General features: G+C 39.5%; 2 protein-coding genes across 2 annotated transcripts in view; both read right to left on the reverse strand.

Moving 5' to 3' along the window:
• Positions 1–369, reverse strand: part of LOC147302041 (uncharacterized) — a 56,812-nt gene extending 56,443 nt beyond the window's left edge. The window contains exon 1 of the mRNA XM_086282616.1: positions 125–369. Coding sequence (XP_086138742.1) covers positions 125–200 — 76 coding nt within the window. The 5' untranslated portion in view covers positions 201–369. The remainder of the gene's footprint in view (positions 1–124) is intronic.
• Positions 370–15,282: 14,913 nt separating this feature from the next.
• Positions 15,283–22,337, reverse strand: LOC147302042 (CD48 antigen-like). The gene is made up of 5 exons (XM_086283564.1): positions 22,283–22,337; positions 20,762–20,914; positions 20,498–20,623; positions 20,232–20,401; positions 15,283–15,384 (listed from the first exon to the last, which is right to left on the reverse strand). Exons 1-5 carry the CDS (start codon positions 22,335–22,337, stop codon positions 15,283–15,285), a joined length of 606 nt encoding a protein of 201 aa, XP_086139690.1.
• Between the last annotated feature and the right edge of the window lie 342 nt (positions 22,338–22,679).

Below are 22,679 nucleotides of genomic sequence, written 5' to 3' on the forward strand. Positions count from 1 at the left end.
AGATTTCGCACCATTTTCAGGTTTTTAAGTTTTACAGTACTTTTGCAGCACGTTTTGCTTCTGCAAAGCTCAAAGGAGTATTTGAACACACGTATGAGAAAATAAAATAAATGCATCAATTTACCAGTTTGCTGAGACTGCGCCTGTGTGGCCACCAGCAGCGCGAGGATGCAGGTCCAGCACCTGTCGCGTGCACGCATCCCTGCGGTTATTATGACTTAGTGAGTCTGACACAGAAAGCAAATAAAATCCCTTCAGACGCTTCGAGGAGGGCGTGTGGTTGCTGTCATCTCCAGCAGCTGGTGGAGGAAAATAAACACAACCGCGAGACAAGCTTCACCCACCGCCTGTATACCTGAGGAGGACGAGCGCACCTTTACAGCACAGCACTATGCAAAACACTTTCAAGCCGGGAGGAGAGTCACAGCACAACTTCCACCGTGGGCTTTTCAAAGTAAAAGTCTGGATGAGAACCACTGGATGAGAAAACCAGCACCTCTCAGTATGTCTCAGAACTGTGCAACTGCTAAGAAACACACCACGAGCCAACTTTTAGGGAAAAAAAGATTTGAAACATTCAGTTTATGCAACAAAACGCAAACAGCAAGCCTGATGCAATAGAAGAAACTTCACTGAACATTGTAAGACTGAAAACAAGAAAAATGCAACGTATGCAGCAAAACCCGGATCCTGAGGAAGGGACTTCAATCACAGTAATATACAACTAAATGTTAAGAGCTACTTCCAGTGCCTAAACGTCCATTTTAAGGCATATTTCTTTAAACATTTAGTTGTAAATAAATTTGTCACCCCCCCCCCCCCCCCCCCCTTCCAACCGGTTGTTTCTCCCTTTTTAAAGGTAGTTTTTCCTCCCCACTGTCGCCAAGTTCTTGCTCACATGGGATTGTTGGGTTTTTTCTTTAATTCAGTTCAGTTAAATTCATGTTTTAAATTCATTTTGTATGTAAATACTGTTGAATCGAACTGAACTGAATTAAAGAAGATTTTTAGGAGACGGAGTGAGTCACTGAGTGAACCAGGGTATTATAACATCTTGTGTTAAAATGTGTACAGCCTGGTTGAAAACTTGTTCTGTGAATGATTTCCACTGTAGCTGTGCTGTTGATGCCTTTTGAAAGCATTCCTAATAGCATCTATCAAGCAATATGCCTTGCTCAATGGTTCATGGAACTATTAACAGTTTTGGTAATTGGCTTTAAATTCTATAGCTTTATACTAGTAAACACTTGCGCTACACGTGGGAGAAAGGTAGAGTCAGGTCAGTATCCAGTCATTATTATGAAAGTTTTGTCTTTGGCATCCACAGATGCAGCAGCTCATAACAAAGTGGTGCAAACAGAGTTGAATCCACATTTGACCAAGTTTGCCAAAGAGTTCTTGCTGATTTCAGTCAATCTGGAGACTTGAAGCCTGAGAAGCATGTTTTCAAATAAGTTTCTGAGGTTTCTGAGGTTTGAACTCTCACAAATATCCCCTCAGGGTCCAAGAAAGCTCTTAAAACAACTAGTTTTTCAGCAAATTTTAGAGAACGTTTCCAAACACTGAGGCCCTAAATTTAACACAGTAGACTTTTCTTAATATAAACTTTATGCAGAGATTTTGGATGATGGAGAAATAAAAGACAAATCCAGATTAATACTATGCTCTCCATGTGTGTCAGTCTCTGTTAAGACATGTTTGCCTGCAGTTTGGCACCTGTTTGTGCTAAAATCTGCATTCCATGATTAGAGTAAAGCTTTACATGATGACAGATGCCCCTGAACTACACCCACAACCTATCTGCAAGGGGGAAGGGGGACCATTGGAGCCTTTACTTAAGTGCAACTCCAAATAAATTTAGAAGAAAACGTCCCATTATGAGGAAAAATGACAATAAAGGACTATTCTATTCTATACAAGTCCAAACTCTCAAACCACTTTGCTATCTGCAAAGAAGTCTTTACATTTTCCTGTTTGTGGAGACACATTTCTTCCTCTAAAAGTCAGTCATGATGACATGTATGCACCTTGGTGGGCACTGTCGAGAAGGGAAATTATTTTACTGCTATTGTTAAATAATTGTCATTATTACCATTGCATTAATAATATAATCTGCAGCATGGATATTGCATTCAGAGGGTTAAACAGTGTCTCTTTCAGAAAGACTGAGTTGCAGGCTGACAGGAAGTTGTATGCAGAAGTGAAAGCAGATAGTTATTTTGAGCCGCAGGCTAAGACGAGGCTTTAACAATGTAACAGATAGCTTTAAGAAGGCCTTAAGCAGTTATGACTATTTCATACACAATGCATATCTGTGCTTATTAAAGAGTTGGAGCTCGGTCAATTAATTGGGGGTCGGAAGCTTTGTTCGGCGCGATGTTCGGACAATCTATTGTGCAAGTGACTTGGAGCCATAGAAGGAATTGCAATACATGCTTACAAAACACTTATATATCAGATCATTTTATATTAAGGTTTTAGTAGAGGTTCTTGGTTAAAACATTTATTTAGTAGAAGACATACACATAGTCTCAGTGAGCTTCTGGTCTGGTAAAAGGTCAGAAGTGCAACAGGTGAATTGAGAAAGAGCATTTGAGGACGAGACACAGACAGTAGGTGAAGAGGTGACACAAAGAGCATGTGAGGTCGTGACACACACACATAGAGTTAAATTTATTTAGAGGAACCGTCCTTGTTGTCTCGGCAAGAAAGAGGAACAATTCATTTTAAGATAAGAACGGAAAGTACCACGCCATGAAAATAGAAGATGATTTTCTAGGTGAAAAGTCATGATGATGTTGATCTGATCTATGTATAAAATGTACCGGTGACGCATGAAGGGGCGTCAGTAAATCAAACCCTGATGCTATAAAATATCTGTTCATGCTTTGATTAAGTCGAAGACTACTTCCTGTCTGCGTACAGAGTTGTCTTCCCACACGTGTGTTCATTAAAATCATCGTTTGACTTCACCCGGCCGGATCGGTGTGGTTATTCTTCGATCACCTCTTGTACCCTTCCTCAATATTGAATCTTAACATTTGGGGGCTTCGTCCGGTTATTGAGGAGGGAGAGTTGGAGGTGTAGACGGAGAAATCCGGGGTCTTAGGTGGTCTGACGGGCAGACATGAATTCCAGTGGTCTAAGTGAGTGGGCATAAGCCGGCTTATCCAAAAGGTAAGGCACTACCTGTTGAATTATTTCCAAAGTGTGCCAAATTGGATATGATAAAATTTAAGTCTACTCACTGAAGTTACTGGTGGATGTCTGTTTTGATTTTGATGAGAATGTCATGACAGTACTGAGGATTTAAAGCAGTTGGACTGCTGGAAATGATTTTAGTATGTTAGGGAATTTGGTTATTTTTTGGTTATAAGGTTGGACCTGCTTCAGTTATACACTTGTTTTGGGTGTTGATTGTTGTTTCAAAGTATTATAAATTATTTTAGAACGGAACCGAGGGGGTTCTAGGAAGCGCAGAGCCCGGAGGTTACGCTCCCTCCTTGTCGTGGACGCGCGACATTGACCTCTCGGCGAAGAGGGATAGTTCAGTGTGGTTTAACTGTGGGGTACAGGGCAGCCTGGAATTAAACTAGGAGTTAGTCTCCTTACCGTTTGGAACGGTACCTGCGCTTTTTTGGACAGGAGAAGTTGGTCTTCGGGCGTGTAACTTTAACTTAACACTTCGAGGTAAGCCTTGGCTGTGAAATGCCAAAAATAGAGCTTCAGGCAAAGTTTGGGTTGGTTGACGCTTTTAAATTGAGTTAGGGACTTTAGAGATGAGGCCAGAAACTGTTGGACAGATACTGGTTAATTGATTACAAAAAAAAGTTGGACTTTTATCGGTTAGACCGTTAACTTAAATTTTTCAAAATTCGGTAGGTGTTAAAAGGCATAAAATCTGTGCAGTTGTAAATATAAGACGTCTTTGTGAATATAAAATAATAGATCTCTGTGTGAAAGGAGTCTGAGGCAATGCTGGAGCTATTTTCAGACGGTGTGTGTGAGTGAAAATGCAAATGAGTAAGCAGTGAACTGTTTAAGCCACAGTTGGTTTTACAAATACTGCTGCAAACATTGCTGAGTGATGTTATAAGAGTTTAGTTTATTTAAAAGGTGTGTGTGAGAGGATTATGAAATCATTGTGTGAATGATGCTACATTTTAGATCAAAAGTTAGTAGAATTACAGAGGGTTTGTAGATTGTAAATACAAAATAAGTTTGATTAGCCTGGAGAAACAGCAGAGCAACTGCGTGCTGTGTGTGTGTAACAGGAAATGGTGTGGGTGACAGGAAGTTTGCATGCCCATATAAGGTGACGAGTGAGCACCCAGAGAGAGAAACAGATGAGTTAAACTCTAGGCAGATAAAGCGAATGGAGGTTTTGAGAAAAGAAATGAAAAGGATATTAATTGTATGTTTTAGTGTGTCAACACAGATTACAGATAAATGAAGGTGGACTTCTCTCAACCTGGAATTTTGAGTACGGCGCCAAAACCACTAGAGTAGCATAATTGGGGGAAAACAGGCCAGATTTTGGCTTAAAATTTTACAGCTTGACCTCGCACTTGTCCCCATCCTGAGAAGAAGCTCAAAGGACAGTTAATCTCCTGATGAAGACCGACAGAACATCGTGGACTTGAGAAGAATTACTAGCAGGCAAAAGACAGTGCAACGGAAACCACACTGACGACACCAGCAGCAGCATGTAAGGAACCACGAGGTGGAAACATGTACTGTAAATTACAGGCTGGGCAGTTGAACAGTGGGACAATGAGCTGTGGAAACCACTGGACATTGATTGTCAGATTTGCCATGCTTGGAGTAATCTTGAAAGAGATGACTGAGAGGATCAACAGAAAAGAAGAAACCACGTGATGAACCATGCACGGTGGACAGCAGGCTGGTAAGAACAGTGTGACATGACTGTTTAAAGGCACTGAATGTGGTATTTTGCCAGGCTGGGACTTGATCCAAAAGGAAAATACTGAAGAGAAACAGAGAAGAAACAGACTGTGTTTGCTGGAATTCAAGACAACAAAAGGACACTGAGAGAAGAGGACAGTGACCAGTGAGAGGTGAAGCCGGACGAGTTCGACTGTGAGAATACAGGGTGTAATTGGACTGAAAGTGAAGCTTGAACTCATGATGGTTTAGAGATGTCCACCGTCACAAACAAAGAGGTAAACAAGAATAGAAAACATACATAGACAAAGTGTTACATGTGAAATTATTTCTGGAAAGAATCAGAAGTGAGATAGTTTTGAATTAAGAAATCAGAGAAAAGATGCATGAATTAAACCTGACTATAACATATAGAGGCAATGAAGAAAGCAGCTTACACTCACTGAACATTAACAAAATACATAGGAAAAGCAATGAAGACCTGCTTACACGTATATACATGACATAAGTTGGGATTTCTGACCAGAGAAAGGGAAACGGGTAGTTTAAGTACTTATGATAATAATGAAAATGTCTCAGTTGTGTTTCTATAGGGGCGAAACAGATCTGGATCAATTTTCCACGTGCAGCGGTCGGAAGAGACCTGTAGGTTAACTTGACTGGACATGCCAAGGCAAGTTTCTGGTTGAATTGTTTACAGCGCCATGTCTCCATAAACCTGACAAGTGGGCCCTAGCTTCTGGCTGAGGAGCATGAAAGCTGTTAATAAGGTGGGAACTTAAAATTTGGGTTAGCAAATTTGGGAAAGAAACTGACGGCTTAAGTGGAGAATTGTGCAGGAGTCTGACACACTGCAAAAGCAACATATGCAAATTCACATACACAAGCAGAAAATGCATTAACCTTATAAAGACAAGACAAGCTCATCGAGATTAATGCATAGATACAGATTAAACTTGGCTAAGAACACAAACATATGCAATGAAGAACAGCTTGCTATTTTGTATGAATGATACAATGGTGTGAATGTTTAATAAAATACATTTGTGTTTGTAATTGAGGAATAGAAGAAGCCATATGATAAAGGGGGTTATGTTTTATGCTGAATTGAAGTATGTTACAGAGCATAAGGGGGTGATTTTTGTGTGCAAATTATGTGGTGGCAAGACTTGGGTGTTTAAGGTTGTTGAGGTTGTTGTGGTGAGGGGTTGATTCTGTCAGTTAGGTTGTTGTTGTTATTTTTGTTTTTAATAGAGGGAGTTTTAGGAAACATGGACATGTCTAAAAAATTGGGCCCATTATTTTGTAACAGTGCACTTAAAGAACACCTGTCAGGTGATTTTGTTTTGTTTTTATGAGCTAACAATCAGCTCTATTTTTCATTTCTGTTTTAAGCAGGCCTGCAACAGTGAATAACGGCGCTGAAAATTCTCGGGAAGAGCAAATATAAGGCGGCTTTCCAGATTACAATTGGCTGAGGAGAGCTACCTGTGGGGACTGATCAAGGTCGTAAGTCCCTGTGAAAAGGATTTTATGCGAGTCAATCCAGTCCAAAAGCATAAAGAAATATTTTCCTATGGAAAATAAAAAATGACTGAGCTCATTTTGCTGAGGGTGGAGTATCTGATCGTGCGGGAAGCTCCACTATCAGCAAATATATGGTGTGACTGCATGTGAGTGAATGTGAGGGTGAATAAATGTGGACAAACAATTTGCTTTTACCAGAAAAATTTTTGTTTTGTTGACTGGGGTTAGATTATGGGATTATAGTATATTGTTGGGAGAATGCCAAATGCTAAAGGGGAAATATTTTTTGATGTAACTCAGTTATCATTAATTGAAGAAACACATGACTGATAACTGTTCTGTTTTAAGTTTATTTTTATGACACAGATTGGATCATGAGTGGGGAAACTGAGCATTTTTAAGTTTTGTATAGTATCTTGACACATGAAATGTATCAAGATAAAGGGGGGTTTAGGGTTTATTAATTTAATTGTTTAATAATTTAGGATCATTTTAGGACCTTTTGGGTTTTTGATCATTTGGATATGGTAAAACTGAAACTGTTATTTTTAAGTTAAGGTTAAAGGATTAAAGGTGAACTTGTCACGGTTTGCGAGGCAAGCCGTGTGGAGTTGTAGAAAAGGACCCAAAAGGCGGCAGCTCTGGTGCAGGTGAATATTTATTTACAACGGTGGGCACAAAACAGCACTGGTGGAAAAACAAGAAACCGGAAACCTAAACTGGGTAAGCTAATAACACAAACCAGAAACGAGGATGCAGGGAGGTCCGGGGAAATACACAAGAGACGCAGGGAGACCGAGGGGAAACAACATAGACAAACCAGCAACTACCATAACAGAAGACACAACTTAAATACACCCAGAGAAAGTACGGGGAGAACATAGACATAACAGGCTGGGGGAAACATGGAATAAACACAAAGAGAGACGAGAGCTCATAAATACACAGAGGGGCACAAGGGGGTAAGAGTCACAAAGGGAAAAACACTTAGGGAACACCACAATAGGACACCTCAGAAAACCTGGCCTAAATAAGGAGCGAAAATACAAGGAACCAAGAATGCTGGGCCAACATGGCCCAGGACCATGACAGAACTGAATCCTGTTTAGAAGATACAATGCTGGTTTTTCAAAGCTGTGAATAAATCTTAGAGGGAAAATTAGTGAGGGTTGAAGGAGTAGAACAGGTTTGATTTTTTGATTTCTAGAAGTAGTGGTTATAATGTAGGCTTACACATACAGATATTACATAGGAGATATTTTTAGGATAAAGGGGGAGCTTATAAATAGAAATGATTTTTATACATATTGCATTTTGTGCTTTTAAAGGAGTTGTGGCTCAAATTTGTCTCTGGAGGGTCACGAGCCTTTGGCTAGCGCTATGATTAGCCAATCTACTGTGAGGATAATATGAGTTCATGAAGGATTGCACACGCTTACAGACACAGAGTTAAGAAACACACATGACAGTATTGATTCCAGGCAAAAGGCCTTAAATTCATTTAGCTTTTAACTGAACTTAAAAGAAGGACCAAAGAGGAAGGAAAGCATATATTTTGGTTAGGTCTGATAAATTAGAATTAGAAGGTATTGTTACATTAAAGGGAGCAAATGAAATAAAAAGGCTATACCAAAATGGGTTATAACATAGGAAATGTGAGGTTAAAATGAAGTTAACACATAGGAGTTGTTTCAAGGCAGCATTTAGCTATGATGAAATGTATACAGGAGTAATTGCTTATATGCTTAAACTTAATTGATTAAAGTGGTTGTTTTCTTTTAAGAGTAGAGGAACTTGCAGCAGCGACAATTTGTGCACAGGATGTTGATGATCAGATAAGGGAAAAATAGAGCGAGCAACCGGACGTGAAAGCAGGGCTTAAAGAGTTCTAAAGGGATGAGTAACGTTGAAGAGTATACATAAATACAAGTCAATAAGTTAAGAAGATAATTAGGATCAGGCTTTTGATTAAAGAGTCCCAGATAGGATAAGTTAGGGAGATGCAGGAAAAGGTGTTTTGTTTCTTTTGCAGAAGATCGATCTCGGCGACCACAGGAGGGGCGAGGATCCTGGAGATCTCGAGGTTCGAGACCACCAGAGAAGGGTCTGCGTGAGGACACAATGTATTGTGACCTCTGGTGTTCCAGAGGTCAAAAGAGGGAGTGTCGAGAAGGGAAATTATTTTACTGCTATTGTTAAATAATTGTCATTATTACCATTGCATTAATAATATAATCTGCAGCATGGATATTGCATTCAGAGGGTTAAACAGTGTCTCTTTCAGAAAGACTGAGTTGCAGGCTGACAGGAAGTTGTATGCAGAAGTGAAAGCAGATAGTTATTTTGAGCCGCAGGCTAAGACGAGGCTTTAACAATGTAACAGATAGCTTTAAGAAGGCCTTAAGCAGTTATGACTATTTCATACACAATGCATATCTGTGCTTATTAAAGAGTTGGAGCTCGGTCAATTAATTGGGGGTCGGAAGCTTTGTTCGGCGCGATGTTCGGACAATCTATTGTGCAAGTGACTTGGAGCCATAGAAGGAATTGCAATACATGCTTACAAAACACTTATATATCAGATCATTTTATATTAAGGTTTTAGTAGAGGTTCTTGGTTAAAACATTTATTTAGTAGAAGACATACACATAGTCTCAGTGAGCTTCTGGTCTGGTAAAAGGTCAGAAGTGCAACAGGTGAATTGAGAAAGAGCATTTGAGGACGAGACACAGACAGTAGGTGAAGAGGTGACACAAAGAGCATGTGAGGTCGTGACACACACACATAGAGTTAAATTTATTTAGAGGAACCGTCCTTGTTGTCTCGGCAAGAAAGAGGAACAATTCATTTTAAGATAAGAACGGAAAGTACCACGCCATGAAAATAGAAGATGATTTTCTAGGTGAAAAGTCATGATGATGTTGATCTGATCTATGTATAAAATGTACCGGTGACGCATGAAGGGGCGTCAGTAAATCAAACCCTGATGCTATAAAATATCTGTTCATGCTTTGATTAAGTCGAAGACTACTTCCTGTCTGCGTACAGAGTTGTCTTCCCACACGTGTGTTCATTAAAATCATCGTTTGACTTCACCCGGCCGGATCGGTGTGGTTATTCTTCGATCACCTCTTGTACCCTTCCTCAATATTGAATCTTAACAGCACTTTCTCTGAATCTCTGTATTTTTCACTCCTCAACACCAAATCATTAAAAAACATATACAATCTAGGATCCATCAACCTACAAATTTGTCACTTGAGCTGCTCAAATTTAGATTAGAAAGCAGGTGAGACTTATAGCAAGTTGTATTCAGAACTGAACTATACGACTGAACAGAAAAATCTGTCCGTGTTTGGTTCCCATGCTCCTCATTTCCCTGTCAGTCCTGTCTGCACATGTAAAAGTAGGTCCACTTTCTACTGTCGTTCAATCATCACTCGCTCTCCTTGAAAGGTGTTGTTTGGTGAGACCCTCCCTGTCCTTCATGCTTCAAAATTTAAATTTCATCCATCTTCTTTCCAGCTCTGGGCTGTCAAGCTCAGGAAGACTTGTCTTGAAGTTAGCACTTACAGTATGTAAACTAATGTGTTTGAACACATAAGTGTGTCCTCCCACCGACCTCCAAAGAAGAAGAAAAATAAGCTCTGTGTCACTTTTTTAAAGAAGGCTTGTTGACCTTCAGCCACCAGGTGACACAAATAATGGCTGATAAACTGCTAGGAGACGGCCAGATTCAAATCTGGAAACTTTCCTTGCATATTCTGTGCCATGTTATCATCATTGCACCTTTTCATCCCTGCAGATTCTAGCTGCCCTAGCTGCTGGGAGGACACACTTATGTGTTCAGACACATTAGTTTAAATACTGTAAGCCACTGAGCTCACGAGTTTGGAGTTGCTACCAGAGGCCATAAATCTGAAGACAGAGGAGATGCTGTCTGTGTCAAAGCCGGGGCCTGATTCTTCTACCTCTGCAACCCAATGGACAGGTTAGTCACCAGCAACCCTCGGCTATTTAGTCCCAATTGATCTAACTATATGTTTTTGTAACTGTGTTTTCATTTTAAAACAACTATGTGCATAATAATTATTCTGCATTTCTTTGGCATTTAAGTGCAAATGACTAGTTAAGGAACAGAGTGAATGCTAGTCATTATCCTTGGAATCCCAGTGACTAACAAAGGGATGCTAGTGACCACCAGGGAATTATCAATCCACTGACTAGCTTAGTAAAGCAGGAATTACACTTTCTGTAGCTGTAACTCTATTAGGATTTCTCCTGGGTATGAGTGATGTAAATTTTGTGTAAGAGTCTATGCAAATGGCTGTTTTCTTGTAATTCTGCAAATTCTGTGCAGACGAGTCGTCTGCACAGAATTTGCATTACAGTGTATGAACTGCAGATGTTCCTCAGGCAGTGTTGTTATGTGAATTCAGTTGCAAAGAGGGTGATGAACCAAAAACCTCCTGATTACTTTGGTCACTAGCAGATTACAGCGGTCTCCAGCAGTTTGCATGGAGGTTGTCAACTTGTGTGCAAGCACTCATCAACTACTACTGGAGTGGTAGTGAAACTCTGAAAAGTGTGATTCAAACAGGAAATGGAGAATGCTCGCCTTCAACGTAAAAGTTGTACCTATGTGCTACTCCCAATATGTTTCACAAGGTGCAGCTTTTACTCTGAAGGCAAACGTCCTCTGTTTCCAGTTTTAAAGGAACAATTTCACTACAGAGTGTTTGTAGACAAGTCAGCATCTTCCATTCAAACAACGAGGAATCGCAGCAAACTGCAAGGCAAGTTTTACCAACCGTTTAGGGAATAGAGATTTTTCCCTCGGGGCATAGTGCTGACTGGTCGGTGGGTCTATGTGACTTAGGCCTTAATTGTCACTATGACTGTCACACATCCAAAATGGCAAATAGGTTAATGTCATGTGTTTAGTAGTCACATGAATGCAAGACCTCAATATGCAAAGATTGAATTAATGCAAATTTAAAAATAGATATTTCTCCTAAAAACTTCTTTCACTCTCGACATTCACACATGAAGAACAAGCCTACCAACACCGTCTGACGGCTGCTGCTGTTGTATTGTAAAATCAGTGATTGTATAAAGGATTTTTACTAGTTAATGGGTTAAACATAGTTTTGAGAGCTTAAATTCTGGTGAAACTTCTTCAACACATGTGTGCATTATACTGTAAAGATCCTAATTAAAGTAAAACAAGGCTCACAAGGCTTGGGCTGTACTTTCATGCCATTCCAATTTGTACCACTAGACGATGCAGTGGGTCTGTGCAATCTTTCAATCAATCTTTAGGCTAAAAAGAAAAGATAGTATAGAAAAGATAAGATAGAAAAGAGTATAACTACAAAAAGTCCCTGTAAAACACAGGAAAACACCACAGTCTTAAGTTTTTCGAATGGGTTTGAATGGCAGTGGGAAATTCCTGGAAACACGTGAATGCAGAGTAAATCACTCCAAACAGAATCAAATGCAGGTTCACTCGCTTACTGTGACTCAGTGATTTATTATTTTGGACAGTGACAAATTAAATGACTCAGTAAGAAAAGATCCAGCTGTTCCATGCTTTCTCATTCCTGCACCCAAAATAAAAAATTATGTGCAAGACCAATTTGCCACTAAACATGCTCACATAATCTGGATCTTATTATAAACACAAAGCAATTTCCATCAACATAATCTGGATCTTATTATAAACACAAAGCAATTTCCATCAGTGTTAATAAACCACGATACAAGTTCGTTTTTAAATAATTTCAGCTGGAGATTTGTATTGTTTTATTGTACGTTTAAGTTCTGAAACCAAACTATCCATTAATAAGGAAATAAACCTCCACATCCAGTTGTTGTCGTCTAGCTTTACAGACCGTCCACTAGTAAAAGCTGAACCATCTGAGTGTATGGCGAACTCTGGTGGACAGATAAGGATACTCGCCTGCAGCAGCACAACAATGTAAACAATGATTATATTCAGAATCAGAATCAGAATCAGAATACTTTATTGATCCCTGGGGGAAATTATTTTTTGTTACATTGCTCCATTTTAAACCAACATTAAGACAAGACAGACAATACGCTAACTAAGAATAGTACAATATATACATATATATACATACATACATACATAAGTCACTTATAAATAAATATTTGGAAAAGAAACATGTGTAGTTGTAGCAGCAAACAGTGTGTTAAGTGGATGCGTTGTACAGGGAGATGGCCACAGGCAGGAATGATTTCCTGTGTCGTTCAGTGGTGCTTTTCGGTAATCTCAGTCTCTCACTGAACGAGCTCCTGTGACTGACCAACATGTCATGGAGTGGGTGGGAGGTGTTATCCAACATTGTCTTTATCTTGGACAGCATCCGCCTCTCCGACACCACCTTGAGGGAGTCCAGCTCCATCCCCACAACATTGCTGGCCTTACGGATCAGTTTATTAAGTCTGTTGGCATCTGCGACCCTCAGCCTGCTCCCCCAGCATGCAACAGCATAGAGGATCGCACTGGCCACCACAGACTCATAGAAAATCCTCAGCATTTTCTGGCAGATGTTGAAGGACCTCAGTCGCCTCAAAAAATAGAGACGACTCTGGCCCTTCCTGTAAAGTGCTGTGGTGTTTTTAGCCCAGTCCAGTTTATTGTCAATGTGTACTCCAAGGTATTTATAGTCCTCCACAATGTCAACACTGACCCCCTGGATTGAAACAGGGGTCAAGTGTTTCCTGGTCTTCCTGAAGTCCACGATCAGTTCCTTGGTCTTTGCCACGTTGAGCTGCAGATGATTCTGCTCACACCACGTGACAAAGGAGTCGACCACAGCCCGGTACTCTGTCTCATCATCCCTGCTGATGCATCCAACCACCGCAGAGTCATCAGAAAACTTCTGAAGATGGCAGGTCTCTGTGCAGTGGCTGAAGTCTGTGGTGTAGAGGGTGAAGAGGAAGGGGGAGAGGACAGGATTCATAAATATATTCAATAAAGGACTGAAAATTCATCACATTTTTGCGGATCTTTGAAATTTTACCATCAATTATCTGTAAATGCTGAAGACTGAACGTGGCGACACTGACATGGTATCTGTAGTATATTAAAAAAACAACATATCTACCAAATTCAGCGCACCAAAGTCACCGCCTGTGTGTGCGTGTATGTGTCTTGATGACCACTGGACACACAGACACACACAAAGTAAAATTTTCTGTTCTCTTCTCTCACATTGACCACTTCTGCATGAACACACAGAACATACTGACCAATAGGAAAGTTCCCTTCACCCATTCACTGACTGAGGACAGTTTTATTTGGCGGTGTACTTTGTAAATATCTCATTTCTGTACACTTAACCCCCATTTTGCTGCAAAGGTCACAGTCACTGAGGAGGAACCTCTAGTCTTCAGTTTCTGGCTTCTGTTGTCTCGTCCTCCTGTTTTCACTCCTGTATGGGTGCCTCTTCATCATTTGAAGTCTGTGCAGACTTCTCTGTTAAATGATGAAAAGTGTTTCACTGTAAAGATTCCTCTGACATGTCTAAAATTAAAGTCTGCATCATACATGCCCATATGGAAAAGATATATATAAATCTTATAAAGTTTGTATCTGTCTTGTGTGAAACTTGAATGAAAAGCATACAAGAGTGAAAACAGATATAAGATCCCTTGAAAAATTATATAAATGAAACTTGTATGTTTTGGATACTTCCTAAAACAATGTATGAAAGTAATGAGAAAGTGGCCACTTTCATGAGTAAATCATGTAAGCCTTACTGTATATGATTCACTATATGAAGTAGGCCACAAGTCTTTTATTTTTAATAGTTTTTACTATTTCTTTTCCATATGGGTATCTACTGCAGATCTCAGGATAACTGAGCATTACTAAGCAGGGTAATTTAAATCCATTATAAAACCTGAGGATGAAAGTCTTTAAGGAGTTCAGTTAAACGTTTTAATAGAATAATCTGTTTGATTTTGGAGCCATGTGGGCGCTAAGCTTTGTATTTGCTCTTGTACTTTTAGCATTCCCTTTCAATATGATCAAGTTGTATTCACTAGGATCATTGATGGAGCCTGGATGCATTCCCTGGTCCTCTGCAAGAGTCACTGTTAAATGTTAAAAAAAAGACCGTCAACCATCACTCTGCATCTGTCACACCTGTGTCCATCTCACTGAGAGATCGATTAAACGATTAAAACTGACTCAGAATCCATTTGACTTCATCACAGGTCACTCAGGCTGAGCATGTTTCCTCTATGTGATGAAAAAAAATTTACTTTATTGTTATTATTCGACATCTGCCATAGAATTTTTTTAATATAATAACTGTACAAAAGATGTACATTTTTAGGATATTATATGTGTTATTAATAGATTTGATCTTTAAATCTGAGCCGTTTTCAACCAACTTCAGCACAAAACCTCCACCCAATCTCCTCTTTGTCCTCTTTCCTGCTGTCTCTGATGTAATCAGTGTCTCTGTGGTCGGGCCTCGCAGCTCAAACATACAGTAAAATAAAGAATAAGATAAATAATCTCTGTAAGTTGAAATCTTAATAACAAAAAGAAAAAGTATACAAATAAATAAATAAATAAAATGCCATTTTAAAAAACGCAGGCAGAGTAACTGTAATCTTTTTCTGGATTCTTACCTGGATTAGCTTTTATGTGCTTGTGCCAAATAAAGAAGCCAGACAGGGCCACCACAATCAGCAATACAGTAAATACTAGTCGTGTGAACATAACAGCAAAATTTCCTACAACAAAGAAAGAATAAATTAATAACACTGTAAATGTTTACAAGAATGATGCACATGTGTTGGTGTCATAACTAACTGCTTGTGAATGGGATGATGACATCATCACTGCGTTCACTGCTGACTGGGTTTTCCAGCTGACAGCTGATCGGTTTTCCAAACCACTTTGTATCATCCTAGAAATGTAGAGAATCAAAAGATCAAGGCAAGGCAAGGCAAATTTATTTGTATAGCACAATTCAACAACAAGGTGATTCAAAGTGCTTTACAGAGACATTAGAAACAAAAACAAATAAAAAGCATGATTTAAAAATTTATTAAAACAAGCAAACAAACAAACTAACTAAACACACACATTTCACACCTGTTCGCGCGATCTGAACCCTTATCGTAAGGGGAGCTACCAGTCCTTCTGTGGACGAGCTACTTTCTATTTTAAATTCCCTGAATTTAAAATACTCTCTAGACCCAGTCTAGACCCAGCTGGGGAGCTACCCAGAGCTCTAAACCCACTTAACAAACAAACAAACAAACAAAACAGTGTATAAAATCAAAACAGATAAACTCAGAACAGTAGATAAAATCAGTAGTTAGTGTAAGTTTTGAAATTTAAGCTTAAAAGTGCGGATTTGGTGCTTTATTCAAATGCAGCTGAGAACAGGTGAGTCTTCAACCTGGATTTAAATAAACTGAGTGTTTCAGCTGATCTGAGGCTTTCTGGGAGTTTGTTCCAGATATAAGGAGCATAAAAGCTGAATGCAGCTTCTCCGTGTCTGGTTCTGACTCTGGGAACTGATAAAAGACCGGATCCAGATGACCTGAGGGATCTGGAAGGTTCATACTGGGTTAGGAGGTCACTGATGTATTTTGGTCCTAAACCATTCAGAGCTTTATAGACCAGCATCAGAACTTTAAAGTCTATCCTCTGACGGACAGGCAGCCAGTGTAAAGACCTCAGAGCTGGACTGATGTGGTCCACTTTTTTGGTCTTAGTGAGGACTCGAGCAGCAGAGTTCTGAATGAGCTGTAGTTGTCTGACTGATTTTTTTAGGTAGACCTGTAAAGATGCTGTTACAGTAATCAAGCCTCCTAAAGATGAATGCATGGACTAGTTTTTCCAGGTCCTGTTGAGACATCAGATCTTTTATCCTTGAAATATTCTTGAGGTGATAGTAAGCTGACTTTGTTATTGTCTTAATGTGTTTTTCTAAGTTTAGGTCTGCATCCATCACTACACCCAAATTTCTCGCCTGGTTTGTGGTTTTTAGGTGTATAGATTGAAGTTCTCTGGTGACCTGTAATCGTTTTTCTTTGGCGCCAAAGACTATTACTTCAGTTTTGTTTTTGTTTAGTTGGAGAAAATTGTGGCACAACCAGTCATTAATTTCCTCAATGCGTTTACCAAGAGCCTGTACAGGGCCTTGGTCTCCTGGTGACATTGTGATATATATTTGTGTGTCATCTGCATAGCTGTGGTAGTTTATTTTGTTGTTCTTTATAATCTGTGCCAGTGGGAGCATGTAAATGTTAAACAGAGGGGGTCCCAAGATGGAACCTTGGGGAACTCCACATGTGATACTTGTCTGCTCAGATGTGAAGTTACCTATTGATACAAAGTATTTCCTTTTTTCTAAGTATGTTTTGAACCAGTTTAGTACAGTTCCTGAAAGACCTGTCCAGTTCTCCAGTCGTTTGAGTAATATGTTGTGGTCAACTGTATCAAATGCTGCACTGAGATCCAGCAAAACCAAGACTGACATTTTTCCACTGTCTGTATTCAGACATATGTCATTGAACACTTTGGTCAGAGCAGTTTCAGTGCTGTGGTTCTGTCTAAAACCTGACTGGAAAGCATCGTAGCAGTTATTCTGTTTTAAAAAGTAACTGAGCTGTTGAGAAACTGCTTTTTCAATGATCTTACTTAAAAATGGGAGATTTGAGATCGGCCTGTAGTTTTTCATTTGTGTCTTGTCAAGATTGTCCTTTTTCAGTATAGGTTTGATTACAGCAGTTTTTAGTGATTCTGGAAACACACCTGATAATAAAGAAAAGTTGACGATCTGTAACAGGTCTGACTCTAAAGTCTTTGAGACCTTTTTGAAAAAACTTGTTGGCAGGACATCTAAACAGCAAGAGGAGGAGTTCAGTTGACCTAAGATGTCCTCCAGGTCTTTGCTGTTAATCGGGTGAAACTGTTTGATGGTGTTTAAACAGTTTTTCGGTGGACACAGTACATATCCTGGATCTGCTGTTGATGTACCAATTGCTTGTCTAATCTTTTGGATTTTTCTGTGAAGAATTTGGCAAAGTCATTGCAGGCCATGGTCGAATGAAGTTCAGCTGCCACTGACACAGGAGGGTTTGTTAGCCTGTCAACTGTAGAAAATAAGACCCGAGCATTATGGCTGTTTTTAGTGATGATGTCAGAGAAGTAGGACCTTCTTGCACTCCTCAGTTGTAAATTATAATTGTGAAGTTTCTCTTTATAGATGTCATAATGAACCTGGAGGTTTGTTTTTCTCCATCTGCGCTCAGCTTTCCTACACTCTCTTTTTTCATTTTTCACTAGTGTGGAGTTTCTCCATGGAGACTTTTTCCTTCCAGAGATAACCTTCACCTTAATGGGGGCAATAGTATCCATTACATTTAACATTTTTGCATTAAAACTATTGACGAGCTCATTGACTGAACCTTTGGACAGGCCAGGTGTTAATGGGAAGACCTGGTTAAAGATCTCACTACTGTCTTCAGTTATACACCGTTTTGTGATCACTGCTGTTGATGTATTTGTGTGGGCTGAGATTTTACTTTCAAAGAAAACACAGTAATGATCAGACAGGCCCACATCAGACACAGTAAGGTTTGAAATGCTCAGGCTCTTGGAGATCAGTAGGTCAAGAGTGTGTCCTCTATTATGTGTGGCCTCTGTTACATGCTGAGTCAACCCAAAGTTGCCCAGAGTGTTACTCAGGTCTTTAGTCCCTTTGTCCTGAGGGTTGTCCACATGGATGTTAAAATCCCCAACAATAATTACACAGTCGAAATCAACACAGATCACAGACAGCAGTTCACTGAGGTCATTAAAAAAGTCTGTGCAGTATTTGGGAGGCCTGTAAACATTAAGAAACACAACTTTGGATGGGGCCTTCAGCTGTAAAGCCACATATTCAAAAGACTGAAAACTTCAAGGAGATAGCTGCTTACATTGAAATGATTCATTAAATAAGACAGCAACCCCTCCTCCTCTCCTGCTCGCCCTGACCTCACTGATAAAACTGTAGTTAGGAGGGGTCGTCTCGATGAGAACAGCTCCACTGTTACTTTGGTCCAACCAAGTTTCAGTTAAAAACATAAAATCAAGGCTGTGCTCAGTGATTAAATCATTAATTAAAAATGTTTTCCCAGCTAAAGATCTAACGTTTAATAAAGCCAACTTAAGTGTTTTAGAGGCATTACTTGTCCCCTCGTGTTTGGGAGCAGTCTGTGGTACACAAGGTATGTTTACTATATTTAAAGATCTTTTAGAGTGCAGCTCTCTGTGTTTTGACCAGGCCACATGTCTCCTTCTGTCACCTAAAAGTACAGAAATTTTAAAACCTTCTAGTAAACAGGGTCCCAGCTTCTCCTGGGAAAAGTCACCACTGCCATAATCCTCGCAGCCTGGACCCTCCACACATCACACATCAGACTGCGGAGACAAAGCATGAAGGTGGTAAGGAGGAACTAAGGGGGGCGAGGCTGGGCAATGTGACTTCGATTGCTCTGTTGAGGGTGGGGCTCGGTGGCAAACCTTTGGCTGCTTTGGTGGGGGGTTTATGGGGGACAAAGAGGGATTGGGCCGGGGGGTAGATCTGAGCCCAGCATTGACCCGCTCCATCATCTCTTCAGTGAATTTCAGGTGTGGGAAGGAGGGAGAAAGGGAGTGAGAGGAGGGGGATGAGGGTGATGGGGGTGATGGCCTGTCAGGGGTTTGGGGGACTGGGGAAGATCCTGGTCCTGGTCGTTGGTGTTGTTGAGAGAGTTGGAGGCAAATAGGGACCCCTCTTCTTGCCTCTTCTTGCCTCAGATGTCTCTCCTTTCTGAGGCTCTTCCCGGGTGGGGGCAGATGGAGCTCCTCCTCAAGGTTTCTGCTGGGCTTTGTCTGTTCTTGGAGTACTGTTTGTTCCTCTTTATGAGATAACTCCTCGTTTATCTCAGCCTTGGCTCCAAGCACAGATGGATGACGTATGGAATAAAACAAGTTGGAGGTGAACAGTTTCACCCCTGACTTGTTAAAATTAAATCCATTTGCTTTAAACAGATGCCTGCGTTCCCAAAAAATATTAAAGTTGTTGATAAAATGCACTGAGTGGTCAGCACATGCTGATATAAGCCATTTATTCAGTGTAAACAGCCTGCTGAATCTCTCGTCTCCTCCTCTGACCGGCGGTACAGGTCCACTGATGAATACAGCTGCATTCAGAGAGTTTACAGTGTTTAATAATCCAATAAAGTCCCGTTTCAGAACCTCCGACTGTTGTTTGGACACATCGTTTGACCCTGTATGCAGAACAATGTTTGTCACAGTTGGATATTCATCTGCAATTTGAGGAATTCTCTCCTTCAGGATGTTGACCATATCGTTAGGAAAGCAGAGGACTTTAGTGTTCTTACCGCACATGCTTTGTACATCCTTTACGGCAGAGTCACCCACAACTGAAATTTAACAGAATTTTCGGGAAATATAAAATAAAAGTGCATGAGACCATTTCCATCTATTACTGTTACGTGCTTGTTGTGAGGTGTAATAATGTACTGTATGTTTAAAACAGCATCACTCTACTGGGGCAGCTCTTATTCCCTGTTTATCCAAGCTAAAACTAGCTTTAGATTGGCTGCCCCTCACCTGTTCAACTTCTTGTTAATGCATTTATCTGACATGGCTTACATGGCTAATCAGGTAAATGACAGCAAATTGATACATTTAAGTAGACAAAAAATGAGCAGCTGACTTGTTATGTGAACAATCAGATCCTGTTTGTACCTTTGCTATGCTGAGCTGATTGCTTGAAGACTGAACTCTTTGCTTGGCACTTATCACCCAGGAATAGATGACTGGTTCGACGCCTGTGATGGCTTGGGCTTCACAGGTGAGAGTACAGATGGTCATCTCAGGGTTGCATGATTTGGAGACAGTGGGTTTGGGGACAGCAGCTGATAATTAAAAGCAGCAAACAAACAAGCTAATTATTTAAAATATGGTGGAAAAAATGATTCAAAGCGAACTTCAGTCTGAATTCGTCCACTTACAGATAACAGTGATTTCAGTCGGGTTCATGACTTTGTTGTTGATCTCTGCTGTGTAGATGCCGCTGTCCTTTACAGTCAGGTTTGAGATGGTCAGAGCTCCAGTGTTGAAATCAAGCTTACACCGACCTAAGAACATGACCATAGTAGCATGATGTGTTTCAATAGATTATTAGGTAGTTTCACAATTTTTTTGTCTGAAGATGGCAGCATGAAAACATATCATATAGTCTGTGTATACACAGAGTTGTTTGCTGTTAAATGTACCTTTAAACTCCCGGTATGCAAATGTTTCCTTGCCGTACCACTCCACAGCGATGTCCGGGCTGTGTTTCCACATGATGCTGGTGATGAGATTAGACATGGAGCCTGGTGATAGGACAGCTTCGTCTCCCAGTTTCTTGTAGGTGGCCCCATTGACTGCAAAATAAAAACATGACTTTCTCTTGTTTTTAAGCATTTGCAGCAAAATGTACAATATCACAAATATCACAGGTTAGCATAACTAGCAATGAAGCTACAATATGTAACCAAGTACCAGTGAAAGATACTATTTTGATTATTGCTGATGGTTCATCAATTTATGACCTTATAAATATGACTTTATACTTTGCAGTGTTCATTGGTTAACTAGCTATAGTTAAAAATGTGCCTTTGAAAATACAAATTAATGATTCCAGCTTTTCCAAATATATATAAAAACAGTTCAGGCCCATTTGGGGGCTCCTCAAGCTGAACTCAGAAGGACATTAGCTGTCAGTGTCCACAAGAGCCAGGATATCTTCTGTTTTGCCCACCTTCACCGATGATGACTTCACATTATAAATAGAACTTTTAATTGACATTAATTAATTAATTCACTTTAAACATGGCTTGAACAGAATGACTGACACTACACTGAGATGACAGACTACCAGTCTTTTCTCCCCTCTGTGAAGAGAGAACCTGTGAACCTGATTCTGCGCATTAAAGGGAGAATTTGTACAAATTAGAAAATCTTAATGTAAATGCAGCTCTTGTCCAAATGCGGCAGTGCAGTTTCTTATGTCTGTTACTTCAACTGCTGAAAGTAAAATGGACTACCATTATGTGGTTAAGAGACTGAAAAAAAGGTAAAAGAAACGACGCTGTGCATGCTTCCCCTCTTATCTGCTTTACCAAAAACAGTTATTTAGCTTACTTAGTTACTTTTGAGACTTTGCCTCAGGTTTGATAACTAAAGTGTTCATCCTAAAACTGGTATATTATACTGAAAATTGACTTTTATTACTCACTCTGAATCATTCTTAAATACTACTACTACTACTATTTAAATAACTAGGCTGCTTTCAAAGGTAACCTTAAAATATGAACTCTGTTGAACCGTGGCTTGTAAAAATGAAAAGGATTGAATGTGTTTGCAAGCAGTTTGCAAGCGCTTCACTATTAACACCTAACATACTTTATTGGAGGGTGACTGAAAAATTCCACCGCTCTATCTTTCAAGTTGTTAGAGTGAAAATATACCTTTAGTTGGTTTTATTTTTGGCTCACTTCTTGTTTTCAGTAATTTATGGGGCAACCTGATATCTTTTAAAATGCAAAGAATTCAAATTTTATGAACATTTAAAATAGCTGCAGTCATACGTGATACATAGTGTGTTTAAACATCGTTATTAATTATGTGAAGTAAGTTCTGTAAACCTTCACATATAACACTATAGGTTATATGTGTGCAAAATAGACATCTTTAGGTTGAGGCTATATTGATTACGTGTCCATACAAAAATACAAAACTCCCCAACTCACCTGAGATGACTCCTATTGCGATGGTCAGAATCATGAGTCCCACAGACAGAAACATCCTGTCAAAAGAGTCAAAAATAAGATGGAAAAACAGCAAATAACCAGCTGATTATATATGGAAAACAGCAAATAACCAGCTGATTATATATGTGTGTGTATATATATATATATATATATACATACATATATATATATATATATATATATATATATATATATATATATATATATATATATATATATATATATATATACATATACATATATATATATATATATATATATATATATATATATATATATATATATATATATATAATCACAGAAATAGGGGGAAACAGAGAGAAAACTGCAACAAGCATAGACTGACAAACTGAAAACGAGAAGAGGATTTATAAGG

The sequence above is a fragment of the Aulonocara sp. 'chitande type north' Nkhata Bay genome, linkage group LG23 (assembly GCF_057382095.1).
Source record: "Aulonocara sp. 'chitande type north' Nkhata Bay isolate Kocher_YH1m ecotype deep benthic linkage group LG23, A_spYH_male_GT1.1, whole genome shotgun sequence".
Classification (NCBI taxonomy): Eukaryota; Metazoa; Chordata; class Actinopteri; order Cichliformes; family Cichlidae; genus Aulonocara; species Aulonocara sp. 'chitande type north' Nkhata Bay.